General features: G+C 64.2%; 1 protein-coding gene across 1 annotated transcript; it reads right to left on the bottom strand.

Moving 5' to 3' along the window:
• Positions 1-2068: 2068 nt before the first annotated feature.
• SAPCD2 (suppressor APC domain containing 2) lies at positions 2069-6977 on the bottom strand. Its single transcript, XM_004390686.1, has 6 exons — positions 6404-6977; positions 3816-3928; positions 2999-3145; positions 2524-2637; positions 2265-2387; positions 2069-2197 (listed from the first exon to the last, which is right to left on the bottom strand). The coding sequence occupies exons 1-6, from the start codon at positions 6975-6977 to the stop codon at positions 2069-2071; spliced, it is 1200 nt and encodes a 399-aa protein (XP_004390743.1).
• Positions 6978-12285: the final 5308 nt, after the last annotated feature.

Genomic DNA, 12285 nt, shown 5'->3' with positions numbered 1-12285 from the left:
GAGGGAGGGAGGCTGGCTGCTCCCACGGAGCCGCTGGAGGGGCTGTGGAGGAGGGACCCTGGTGGGGCCTGGAGTCTGCCCTGAGGGATGGGGTTATGGAAGGGTTAGAGGCAGGGGGATGTACAGTCAGTGTTCAGTTCCAGAAAATCACCTGCTGTAGGCAGAGAACTATTGGAGGGGAGGTCCCTAGTAAAGGGTAGGATCAGGACCTGGGCCCATGGTGGGAGGGTGGCCGTGGATGGGAGGAAGGGCAGAATTGTCAGGGCTGGGGTGCTTCTCCGTGGCTGGGGCCAGCCTAACCTCTGCATGACAAGCCAGCTGGGTGTTGGGGGCCTTGGGGGTGCCGTGTCCTTCAGGACCCCTCCTTTCCTGCCTCTGGTCCTAAGGCTTGGTCCACACCTGCACACGTAAGCCTGGCCAGGAAGTCTAGGCCTGGGGTGGCAGAGGCCCCCTGGAGAACCCACCCCATCCTCCTGGAGGGGTCTCATGCTTGGTGGGACCACACCACAGGCTGAGAACACCCGTGGGAAGGTTCACACAGAGCTGGAGCCCAGGAGGGAGCACCCGGAACCCCTCCTGCTAGACGGGGGCACCCTCTGGGGCTCTTGCTTTCTATACACCATACATGCTCGCACCCTGTGTCTGGGCCTTCAGCCCTGGAACCCGCCGTGGCATTGCTGTGACCTTGGCTGAGGGTCCCCATGCCCCTCCTGGGGTCCAGGTGCACGGCAGGCCATCCTCCACCTGTGCCCACCAGAGCAGGCCTGGCGCAGGGGGCAGGGAGGGACCTGGGCTGGGACCCAATCCCAGCCTCTTCTGGTACCTGGTGGTTCCCCTTTTGTCACTAAGGGGGAAGTGTGCTCTTCCTGCCCAAAAGTGGGCCAACACTGGGTGTGGCAGGAGTGGAAGGTGCTGGGCCCCCAGACCTTGAATCCCACGGGTGGACCCAGCTGGGGGTGCCCAGCCCATAAAGTGCCCTGCATGCCTGTTCCTCCTCCTTGTGGAGGAGTCCCGGCCTCTCTCAGCCCCTGTGCTCAGGAGGAGGGGAGCGACTGCCCCCTGAACTCCGTGCCCCCCAGGGACAGTCATCTCCAGGGCAGGGGCACAACTGTGTCTTGAAGCCCATCCTGTGACACCTGCACAGCCGTCCTGGCTGCCTGCCGGGTCCAAGGCCCTGAGCTGAGTCACAGGCTGCTCAGCGGGGTTTGGAGCCCCAGCCCCTAGTTGGTTCAAAGCTGGGGCCTGTGGAGAGCAGGCAAGGCCCAGCTCCCTGACCTACTCTAGGAACCGCTCCAACCTATCCGATGCAGCCCGATCCCCCTGCACCCTCGGCCTGGGTATGCCCTCTGACCGCCCTCCGGGAAGATTGCCCCACTTCCCTCAGTGAACCTGGCGCTGGCTGAACTCCCCTCTCACGGCTCCCCCATCTGCTCCCACCTGTCACCTTGTCTGGGTCCCCTCCGGGCCCCTGAGCCAAGCCCGATCACACACTAGGCCCCCAGGTCTCCCGGCCCAGCCCCCAGAGCCCTTACCGCCCCAGCCCCCATCTAAGAGACCCCCAGAAACACTAGGAAATGGCCCTTGCCCGGCGCTCGACCGGCGCCCTCTGCTGGCTGTTGACGGAAGCGCAGCCTGGTGTGACCAGTACGTTTACTAGAGACCTGGGCTCAGATCCCAGGCTCAGGAGGAGGGGACAGCACAGTTGTAAACATGGGGGTGGGGCTGCCACGGACCCCTTCCTGCCCAGGGGCCGCCTGAGACATGGTCGCAGAGGAGGGTCCCCGCTCCCCTCTGATGTGGCAGTAGCAGCTTCGGGTTGTGACGACTGCCCCTCCCCCACCCTGGGTCAGCCCCAGAAGCCAGGACCCGGTCCATGTCTGGGGGCCTCTTGCCTACCAGACCCCTGGGACTAGAGGGATGAGCGATCCTAGGTCGGGAGCGAGAGGAGAGGGCACCCACTCCAAGCCTCTGTCCAAGCCGCCGGCGTTCCTTGGCCGGAGGTGGGGCCCGAGGTGGTGCCTGCCTGGGACAGCGCCAGGCCAGAGGCCCACGTTCACGCTGGCAGCCGCTAGATAAAGGTGGAATCTAGGGGTCCGGCCTCCTGCTGGCTGCGGGCTCGAGCCTCGAACAACTGCTTGATGAGGGCTGACTTCTCCTGCTCCAGCTGGGTGACACGCTGGCTCTTGTCCCTCACCTCCTGGTGGGCGGTGGTGGTCAGGGCCAGCCGGTCCCCCGGCCCACCCCGCCCCCTCCCCACACCTCACCTTGGTGAGGAGTCGGTTCTGCTCCTTCAGCATGAGGATGGTCTGCTTCGGCCAGGCTGGGGCTGAGGGCAAGGCGGGGGCCAGGGCAGAGGGGCCCGGGGGCCCCGAGGACGAGGGCGGAGCCTGCAGGAGAGCAGGGTCAGCGGGCCTGGCACTGCCCCGCACAGCATCCAGGACAGGGCTAGGGGCACCAGGGGACGGGGGCACTCACCCTACGTGGGGGAGGGGCACTCACCCTGTCCAGGTGGTGTTGGGGGGCACTCCCTCTCCCAGCACAGGCTGCAGCCAGCAGCTCCCCCAGGCACCGGGCCACCTCCTGTACCTTGGGCAGCAGCTGCCCCAGTGGGCGGAGGCTTCCTTCAGCCCCCGAGTCCTGGAAGGAAAGTGGGGTAGGTGGTCAGAGTAGGGCCAGCCGGAGGGGGGGGGGTCCCACAGGTGGCACTCCTGCCCCCCCAAGTTGCTGCTCAGAGCCCAGAGGGAGCCCAGGGGTGCTGCTGCTGAGGAGGTCGGCCCCAGGGCTCCTTATATGGGGAGGGGGCGGGGAGGGTGTGATAGTGCTGGGAGGGGGATCCCAGCACCCTGCGGTGGGAGGTTCAGCCACTGCGCCCTGGAATGGAGGAGTCATCACTCCTAGGGGTGCCTGGGCTGGGGGGCGGTCCCCGTGAGTGTGTGCGTGCACGTACAGACAGGCGTGTGGTGGGGCGTTGGCCGCCCCCTGCAGAAGCATCACTCACGGTGCCGGCTCTGCCCTGGCCCAGGCGGCGCTGGCGCTCCTGCACGCGCTGCAGCTGCTGTTGGTACCAGTCCCGGCCCCGTGTCATCATCTCCAAGCCCTGCAGCAGCACCTCCTTCTCCTGCTCCAGCTCCTTCAGCTGCTTCAGCTGCAACACGCGTGTGCACACAGGCATGCACACACCTCACGCATGTGTGCAAATAAGCACACACGTGTGCATACATGCCTGCGTGCACCTGTGTATGTGCACAAGGATCCATGGTTTGAATGAAGCCGTGTGTCCACACAAAGTCCCGTGTGCAGGGTCAGTCACATGCAGGTGTGCACAGCAACGCACATCTGCAAACACACCTGTACAGGTGTGCACCCTGCATGCCTGTTCCTCCTCCCGTGTGGAGGAGTCCTGGCCTCTCTCAGCCCCTGTGCTCAGGAGGAGGGGAGTGACTGCCCCCTGAGCTCTGTGCCCCCGTCTTCAGGGACCTGCCTATCCGACGTGAGCACACAGCAGGTGAGCTGGTCTAACCTGGCAGAGAGGAGCCGAGGGAAGTGGGCTTGGGCAGGGCAGTTCTGGGGAGAAGCCCAAGCCCACCGCCCCGCACACCTAAGCTGCCTTTTCTCTAAAGGACGTCTTGATATCCCCCCACCTGACCCTGGCCCCATGCCTCAGATGGTTTCAAGCTGGGGAGATGTTCAGACCTGACCAGCGCTCTCACCACAGGTTCCCCCCGAAACCCAGGCGGGGCAGTGGCCCAGGAGACCCTAGCCTGGGGTGCTAGGTCTAGTCGCAGGCAAGGAGAGCCCCACAGATCCCCACTCACCAGGTCACAGTCCGCACCGCTGGTGATGGTGTGCCTGCGATGCCCTCCCCGGGCACGTGGCACCCGCCGGGTTTCTCCCACGTCCACCTCCGCGGCCCTGCAGGCCACCCCACCTGCACAGAGAGGCATGGGCCTGGCTCCCTCCAGACCTGCCTGCTCTCATGCAGCTCCCACCTGGCTTCCTGCTCCACCTTGAGCTGCCCAACCACCCTGGCAATGCGGGCTCGCTCGAGGTGTCAGAGTCCAGCAAAGGCGGGTGCCCGGGCCTGTGGGGCTCTGGAAACCACCGCATCCTCTGTGAGCTCCTCCCCTACCTCAGCTCCGGCTGAGCCTCATCTCAGGCACAGTCTAGCCTGGCCCACATCCCGCCTCTGTGCCCAGCTAGGGTGTGGTCCCCCCTTGATCTTGACCAGAGGCACAGCAGCTGTGCTTCTAACATGTTTGCTTACCCCACACTCACACCAGCCCAGAGGGCAGGAGGCTTCAAGGGCAGCAGGCTTCACCTGGCTGGTGTCTGCATCCCCTGTGCCCACACTGTGTGGGCACCCCACAGGGGTCGCACAGCTGCCAGATAAGGGAGGACAAGGGGCCCCTAGTCCTCTCTGCACCTCTCCCCTCATCTGCATAGGGCTCTCAAAGGACTACAGGCTTGGATGCAGGCGGAGCATGGGGTAGGGGTGATGGAGAGCGTGGGGCGGGGTGATGGAGAGCGTGGGGCGGGGTGGTGGAGAGCGTGGGGTGGGGTGATGGAGAGCGAACCTCGTCCGGAAGGTAACTGCACGTGCAAACGGAACCACACGCAGCAGGTAAGCAGGGGTTTCCCTAGCACACGTTTGGGGTACTCACATCACACCTAAACCACAGTTTGCAGCAACCCGCACCTATGGGGCCCTGGGTAGCCTGCCCACACCTCTGGGGCCCTGGGCTAGGAGCCTGCACCTAGGGGACCCTGGGCTGGCAGCCCGCACCTATGGGGCCCTGGGCTGGCACCCTGCAACTATGGGGTCCCCAGCAGCCTGGGGTGCACACCAAGCCCCCAAGTGGGGAGAAGGAAGAAGGGCCTGGATCTCTGAATTGAGGCTTGGAAAGCTGTGTGTGGGCAGGGACTTTCTGTTCCTGGGGAGCTGGGGGCCTTGGAGTTCCAGATTTGGTAAGGGAGAGCCAGCTCTGCCTGAGCTAGCATGTTGCACCCTTTTTCTGGGCTTCTGTTGGCCTGAGGCCTGCAGGGTACTCAGTGTGAGTGCTGCCCCCTGGTGGACGCTGGTAATGTGCGTGCTCCTTAGAGGGGGGCAGTGACAGAGCCACGCAGGGCAAACTCCCAGCCTTTCTGTCGCCGGAGATGCCGTGGCTGACTTCAAACTGTGCAGCCACAAGGATAGCACCGGCCTTGCACCTGGGCCAGCTGCCCCAAAACCCCCACAGGGACGGGGAGGGAAGCCTGGATGGAGGAGCCCCCACGAAGCAGCTCGGGAGACAGCAGCCCCCAGCCTGGGGACAGGGCTGCTAACTCAGTACACATAACAGCGGAGGCCAGTGGTCAATGCTGGGTGCTGGAAACATGGCGGAGGTGGGTGGAGAGGTCCAGGGAGGCTGGCTGAACTGGTGTGCTGCACAGAACGGACTGGCAGCTGCTGCCGGTGGAAGGCCTGCATGGGGGGGCATGGGGCGGGCAATATGGGCCTGCCGGGCATGTGAATAGGCTGGGTGGGCTTGGGGTACATGGGTGGGCTGGACGGCATGCAGCAAGGCTGGATGGGCTGTGGGGTACATGTGTGGGCTGGAGGGCATGCGGCCAGGCTGGATAGGCTGGGAGCCAGGCCTCACCACACCCCCCCCCCCACCGCCATCATGCATGTCCTGTTCCCAGTGCTGGTGCTCAGGGTGGTGGTGGTGGGCTGACAGGGGGCCATTCAGCTGTCTCCTGTCATCCTTGCCAACTGGACTGGAAGCCAGCAAGGAGCCTCCCCAGGGCCTGCGGTCTGTCCCTGCCTGGCATTAGCTGCAGGGGGGTCCCGGAGAGCCAGCTATGCCAGCCCTCACTGGAGGCCCACCTGCCCCCTTGCTATCTCCAGAAAGCAGGGCCAGGTCCTCTTGGGCCACGTCCAGTGGCTTCTCCCAGCCCTGGCCTCGCTGAGCTGTCAGACTGAGACGGACTCACAGTCCAGGGCCTGACTCTCACCTACACCACACGGGACCTCCTCCTTCTGAGCAGCCACAGAGATGAGGGGTGGGCCCAGGGGTCCCCAGCTGGGGGCAGGCACTCTGGTGGGAGCCCTCCCTCACAGCAGGCAGGTGTCGGAAGTGCCCAGCTCAGGCATGGAGTGGGCTCCTGGGACCTTCTGCAGAGCCACCCACTCACACTGGTGGCCTCACGATGTGGCAGGGGAGGGGCTGGTGGTGTCTCCTTTAGGTCCCCGCAATCGGGCCGCTGGGGGCACCTTGGGGAGTCCTCTTTCCCTCCAGGCACGCCTAGGCTCGCTCCAGGCTCAGGTGCCCACGAAGAAAAGTTGCCCACCTGGACATCCCATTGGAAATGTCCCGGCTTGGCCGAAGGGCCCCGAGGCCGAACAGGGTCCGCCCGCACTCACCAGCGTCCGCGGTCAGGCTCCGCTCAGCCTCCCCGGGCCCGGGCGCCGTCTCTTGCGGGCCGCACAGTCGCTCCAGGCTCCGGGCCGCGCCCCCGGGGCCGGCAGGCGGGGGGCGCGCCCCCAGGGGCAGGGCCTTCTTCTCCAGCACCGTGCGCGGCTCGTCTGCGGGGGCGAAGAGCAGCCGCTGCGGCGGCAGCGTCTTCTCCGCGGGCCGCGCCCCCAGGCTGCCCTCTTGGGCCGGGGCGCCAGCCGGGCCCCGCGGGCCGCCCTCGGCGCTCAGCAGCGAGGAGCGCAGGCCGGCCACGAAGCGCTCGAAGGTCAGGTAGCCGCTGGCTGGAGCCGCCTGCCGCAGGCCGTCGAGCACGCCGCGGGGCAGCTCGCGCGCGTCGGCGCCCTGCCACCGCGACTCGATCTCGCCCAGGTGCACGTAGCCGCGCCGCCGGTCGTCCAGGATGTCGAAGAGGGTGCGCAGGCTCTGCAGGAAGGCGCGCGGCAGCCCCTCGGTGCCCAGGCCTGGCGCGGGCGCAGCTGCAGGCAGCAAGCGGCCCCGCTCGGCCATCGCGGCCGCGGCCATGGGCACTCGTGCGGTCCAGGGTCTGTCCCCGCGTCCCCCGGGCGGTCTGATCCGGGGTCTATCCTGAAATCTGCCCCCACGTCCGCCCCGGGATCCGCCGGGGGCTGGTCCCCGCGTCCTCCCCGGGATCTGGCCAGGCGTCTGTCTCAGGGTCCGTCCCCGCGTCTGCCCGGAGTGCGTACGGGCGGCGGGGAGGCGGCAGCGAGGCGGTGGAGAGGCGGCGGGCGCGCGCGCAGCTCTCCCAACAATAGCTGCTACTTTTTGAATGGGGCCCACTTCGTCGCGTCATCCATCATTAGCATTCGCGGCAGGCATTGGCCGATGCTGGCCCATCGCCTCTCCGATTGGCTGAGAGGCAGCCAGCCCCGGTTTGATTTTTCCTGCCCAGGGCCCCACGGCCCACGCGCTCCCTCCGCCGCCTGGCCTGCTCGCCTCGCAGTGCAGCCCGCGGGATGCTGGGAGGGCGCGCCGGGGCCCTGGGCGTGAGGGGCCGAGACCTCCTCTCTCTGGCCACCCGCAGCCCTGTCGAGGAGGGACAGGGAGCCCAGAGTGGACCTCCCCGCCAGTCCCCCCACCGCCGGCCGCCAGCCCTCCCGCCGCGGCTGCAGCTTTCTCCCGCCCAGCCGCTGTTGGCCGCCCAGGCCGCTCCTCAGAGGGGCGGGGCCTGGCGCCCAGCAGAAAACCTGTCCCCAGGTGGCCTCGTGGGATAAGGATAGGGGCACACCCCTCCAGGACCCCACTTTTCATCTGTATCTCCCCGCCTTCTTCCCTGAAGGTCCCCTGGCCACAGGCTGCCTCTGGGGCCCCCTTCTTATGTGTCACGAGGGTCCCAAGGGGACCTCTGGCTCCAGCCAGCTGGGCGCTTCCTCTCACACAGAGGCCTCTCTGTCCCCGCCGCTGCCAGCTCCTTCCCTGGCCCCTTGGGATAGTCTGGCCTTTCCTGCTAGCTGCAGGACACAGCCACTTTCTCCTCTGTCCCCAGATCCCCATCTGATGACAGGCCTCCCCTGTTCTGAGCGCCACTGCTCCGGCCCCTTCCTCTGGCTGCACACACTCCACAGCTGCCCTACTGGCTTCCATGGCCTCCTCAGAGGTCGGCCTGGGCAGCTGCCGAGCTTCTAGCTGGATCTGGTCACCCTGGCTGGCCAGTCTGGGAGGGAGGCCCTGCTTTTGGCAGTCCGGCTCTGGGAGCCATCTCAGGGGCAGTGACTGGCCCCAGCAAGACCTTGTCCAAGCCAGGGGGCTGCCCAGGATGCTGTATGCCTGGAACCCCCCTCCACCCTTGCCCATCCTCCAGGACTCTCCCTGTCCCCATCCCTACCCCCAGAGTCTCCCCGGACTGCCCCTGTCCTGAGCCTTGATCATGAGCTGTCTGCAGCCTCTGCTTTCTAAGCAGACTATCCGTCTTCAGGGCTAAATCAGAAATAGTCGCCAAACCCTCTCTGGACAGGCCCCAGCATGCAAGTCCACTGGGGCCCTCTGGCCGGCCTCCGCTGGCCTGCCTACCTGGGCCACTGTGCCCCGAGGCCCCACGGTCCCTGGTGTCAATGTCTCAGGCTGTTGGGGCAGCTGCTCTGTCCAGAGGGTGGCCTGGGCCTCCTCTCCTTTGGGGTTCTTCCCTCAAAGTCAGGGCTCCCACATATCAAGGACTTGGGGGGGTTCCCATTGATCCTGTCCATCCCTGTCCACCCCTTCAGTGGGGGCCCGGCCAGAGTCCCAGCATTCAAGCCATTTATTCTGTAGCCTCATCCCTCCACCTGCCCTGCTGCCCGCACCTGCCGCCAGTCCTTAGGGTCCCAGGTCCCCTCCTCTCTGAGCCCTTGAAGGTGGCGGCTTTTCTGCACCCTTCCACTCCGCCCCGGGGCTGACAGCTCTGCATCCTGCCCCACCCCCAAGAAGTCTGGTTAGACCCCCGACCTTCAAAGCCCTGGTCTGCTTTCTCCTGACTAGCATGGTGGTCTCCCTGAGTCCCCGTGCTCTCGGGGGCCTGGCCTGTGGTAGGGGTTTGTTGGACAGCCGGCACACAGGAACCTCATCCTGGGGGGTCACAGTGGCAATGCCCCTCGAGGTGGGAAACCATGCCAGGGGAGGCCTGCGGGGTGGGGGGTGGGGCAGGAAGGAGACCTGTGTGGGGACCAGCGGCCAACAGCAAGGGACGCTGCTGCTGCTCAGGACAGCAGGGCCAGCGGGGCCCAGGCCCGAGCCCACCGCACAGAGCAAACAGCTTCTCGAGCTTCCAGAGTCCCTGAGGGGTGACCCCACTGGGATGGAGAAGCTAGCCCTGAGGGCGTTCAGAGGGGCTCCAGTCCCCTGCTGGCTCCTGTCCTGGGACTGGCCCATGGCCAGATCCCAGAGGGGGTTCCAGAAGAAGCTGGACCGGAGCACGGCCCCGCATTGTTCCTGTTCTGAGATCCCACCACTTCCTCCTTCCACCCCCCCGCCCCAGAGGCCTGGCACCTACGCACCCCATTAGCTTTCACCTTCGCTGCCACCCCTGGGGTTTTCCTGAGCCCCAGAGCACATGGGTCCCCCTGTGACCCCTGGAGTTCTCTTCGAGGCCCCCATCCGGTTGTAATGATGCTCTTATTGTGCCAAGGCTGCGGCAACTTGGGGAGAGGTGGAGTGGGGCCCCTCAGCCCCTGCTGTACCCCAGCACTGGGCACAGGCTGGAGGAGCATGCACGCGGCTGCCCGGTACCCGCCGCCTTTCCCAGGGTTCTCTGGTATCCACTGCCCAAGGACAGCCAGTGAGCCTGTTTTGGCCTCCAAAGGGCTGCTGGCCTGAACCCCTTAGAGGAGGCCCTAGGACAAAGGGAAGGTGACCCCCTTGGCCACAGACCCGCCCTCGGCAGGTGGCACTCCCACCTGCCTGCCCAGGTGGATCACCTCAGCTTCTCCTACTCTGCAGGCACCCAGGCTCACCAACCCCAATTTTCCAAACCCTGCCGAGCTCAGCCCCACTTTGAGACTGGCCCCTGGGGCCACCCTGACCCAGACGGGTCCAGAGTTCGTGTCCTGACCCCGGCCTGCAAGCGCACAGGTGCCCATCTCTGCTGCTCAGCCCTGCAGGGCGATAAGGATTCCCATGGACTCTGGTCTGGGTGTGGAGACCTGGCTTCCGCATCCTACCGTCCCCTCCACCTGCATGCTTTCCCCAGACTACCCTGCAGCCGCCACAAGCTGTTGGAGCCAAACAGACCATTCACTCATTCATTCAGCAAGCACTCCCTGAATACTCGGGTGGCCATCGCTGTGCTGGGCTTGGGACCCAGCGCTCCTCTGTTCAGTCCACAACATTTATTGAGTGCCTGCTGTGTGCTGGCCATTGATGGAAGATGATGGGGGCAGAGCAGTCAACCAAGCAAAATCCTGCCCCTGTGGCAGAAACAAAGGAAGGAATAGAGAAGGGCTGGAGGTTGTCTCCGAGATAATGTGACCCGGGAAGTTCTCTCCAGGGAGGTGAAACAAGAGCACAGACCCGTGCAAAGTGGGGCACTGAGTTGTGTGGGGCCTCACTGGGAACAGCATTCAGGGCAGAGGGAACAGCAAGTGCAAAGGCCCTGTGGCAGGCCCAAGACTATCCTCAGAAAGAAACTCCTTTCAGGTCCAAAGAATGCATCGTGGGCCCAGGCAGGCTGTGATCGTCAGCCGCCTAACTCAATAAAGGGGGCTGTAGAAGGGGTCCAGAACCCTGGTGGCGCAGTGGTTAAGAATGCAGCTGCTAACCCAAAGGTTGGCAGTTCGAACCCACCAGCCACGCCTCGGAGAACCTATGGGGCAGTTCTACTCTGTCCTATAGGGTTGCTATGAGTTGGAATTGACTCGACAGCAAGGGGGCCCCGTGTGGGCCAGAACCCGCCCGCAGAGAGATCAACTATGTTGATGGGGGGGAGGGAGGAGGAGGCCAGAGGGAAGACCTTACTTTTCATGTCCTGTCCTAGAACGCTATTTGAATTTTTTCAAACCCTGTATACATACACTAGGAGCCCTGGTGGCGCAGTGGTTAAGGTGCTCAGCTGCTAACCGAAAGGTCAGAGGTTTGAAACCACCAGTGGCTCTATGGGAGAAACATGTGCAGCCCGCTTCTGTAAAGATTTACAGCCTTGGAAACTCTATGGGGTCACTATGAGTTGGAATGGACTTGACGGCAGTGGACTTTGGTTTTTGGGTATGAACAGCAAAACTTGCGAAAACCGGAACCTGTGTAAGGCGGAAACCTGTCAGAGAAGAAAAACTCAACTATTTTCCACCACAAGGTGGGATGAAAGCGGTAAGACCGCACCCTGTCAAAGGCGGGAAACTTGCGAGACCCAGAAAAACAGGGCAGTTCCGTCAAGTTCCAGTTCTCACGGGTTTCGCTGTATTACTTTTAGGAATCCCTGGGTGGCGCAGATGGTTGAGCACTCGACTAATAGCCACACAGTTGGCCGTTTGAACACACAGATGCCCCTCGGAAAACAGACTTGGCCATCTGCTTCTGAAAGGTCACAGCCTGGAAAACCCTACGGAGCAGTTCTACTCTGCACACAAGGGGTGGCCACCAGTTGGAACTGACTCAATGGTAACTAACAATACGTATTACTTTTAGATTAAAATCTAAATTATAAAAGAAAGTTTTGTTGGGAAAAGACCTAAGCTCCTCTTCCATATTTTTCACAAACAAGTTTATAAAATGCAAAGAGTTTTAAAACCCGGTCGTTAAAACAATAAACAAAGCAAGGCAGGGGGCTGCTGGGGGGCCACCCAGCAATGGGAGGGAGGCGGGGTGGGAAGGAGGGAGCCCCGGCTGCAGGGCGGTCTCATGGGAGGCTTTGGTGACACCCGGACGCCCAGCCCTGCTGATGACCTGGCTGATCCTCGCACACCCACAGCCAAGCCACGAGTCTGGCTTCTTCCGGCTCCCCGGGACAGCTGCCCCTCCCTCCAGGCGGCCTCAGCCGGGGTCTTGGTAAAATGCAGACACGGCCACACCACCACCACCCCGGGCTCAAAGCTTGCCAAGGAACAGACCCCGGCCTGCAACCTGCCCAGGCACCCCCCAGCCTCCCCTCCGGGGCCCCAGAGTGCTCCCACAGCCGGGGATTGACGCCAGGGGGCACGGTGGATTAGGACTGCAGTGAGCCCTCACTCTTCTGGGGGCCGCCCCGACCCAGGACGCCCGGGCCCCTGTACCTCAGGCGCCCTTTCTGCCAGCTCCTCCACCCACTTGGAGCGGAAGCTACCCCTGCGCTGAGCCTGAAATTGGGTTGGAGCAAGCCGGAGACCCGGAGCGAGGGAGGACGGGGGCGGGGCTGGAAGGCAGAGGTTGA

This window comes from Trichechus manatus, unplaced genomic scaffold (assembly GCF_000243295.1).
Source record: "Trichechus manatus latirostris isolate Lorelei unplaced genomic scaffold, TriManLat1.0 scaffold00317, whole genome shotgun sequence".
NCBI lineage: Eukaryota > Metazoa > Chordata > Mammalia > Sirenia > Trichechidae > Trichechus > Trichechus manatus.
This window is presented reverse-complemented; position numbering and strand designations above follow the sequence as displayed.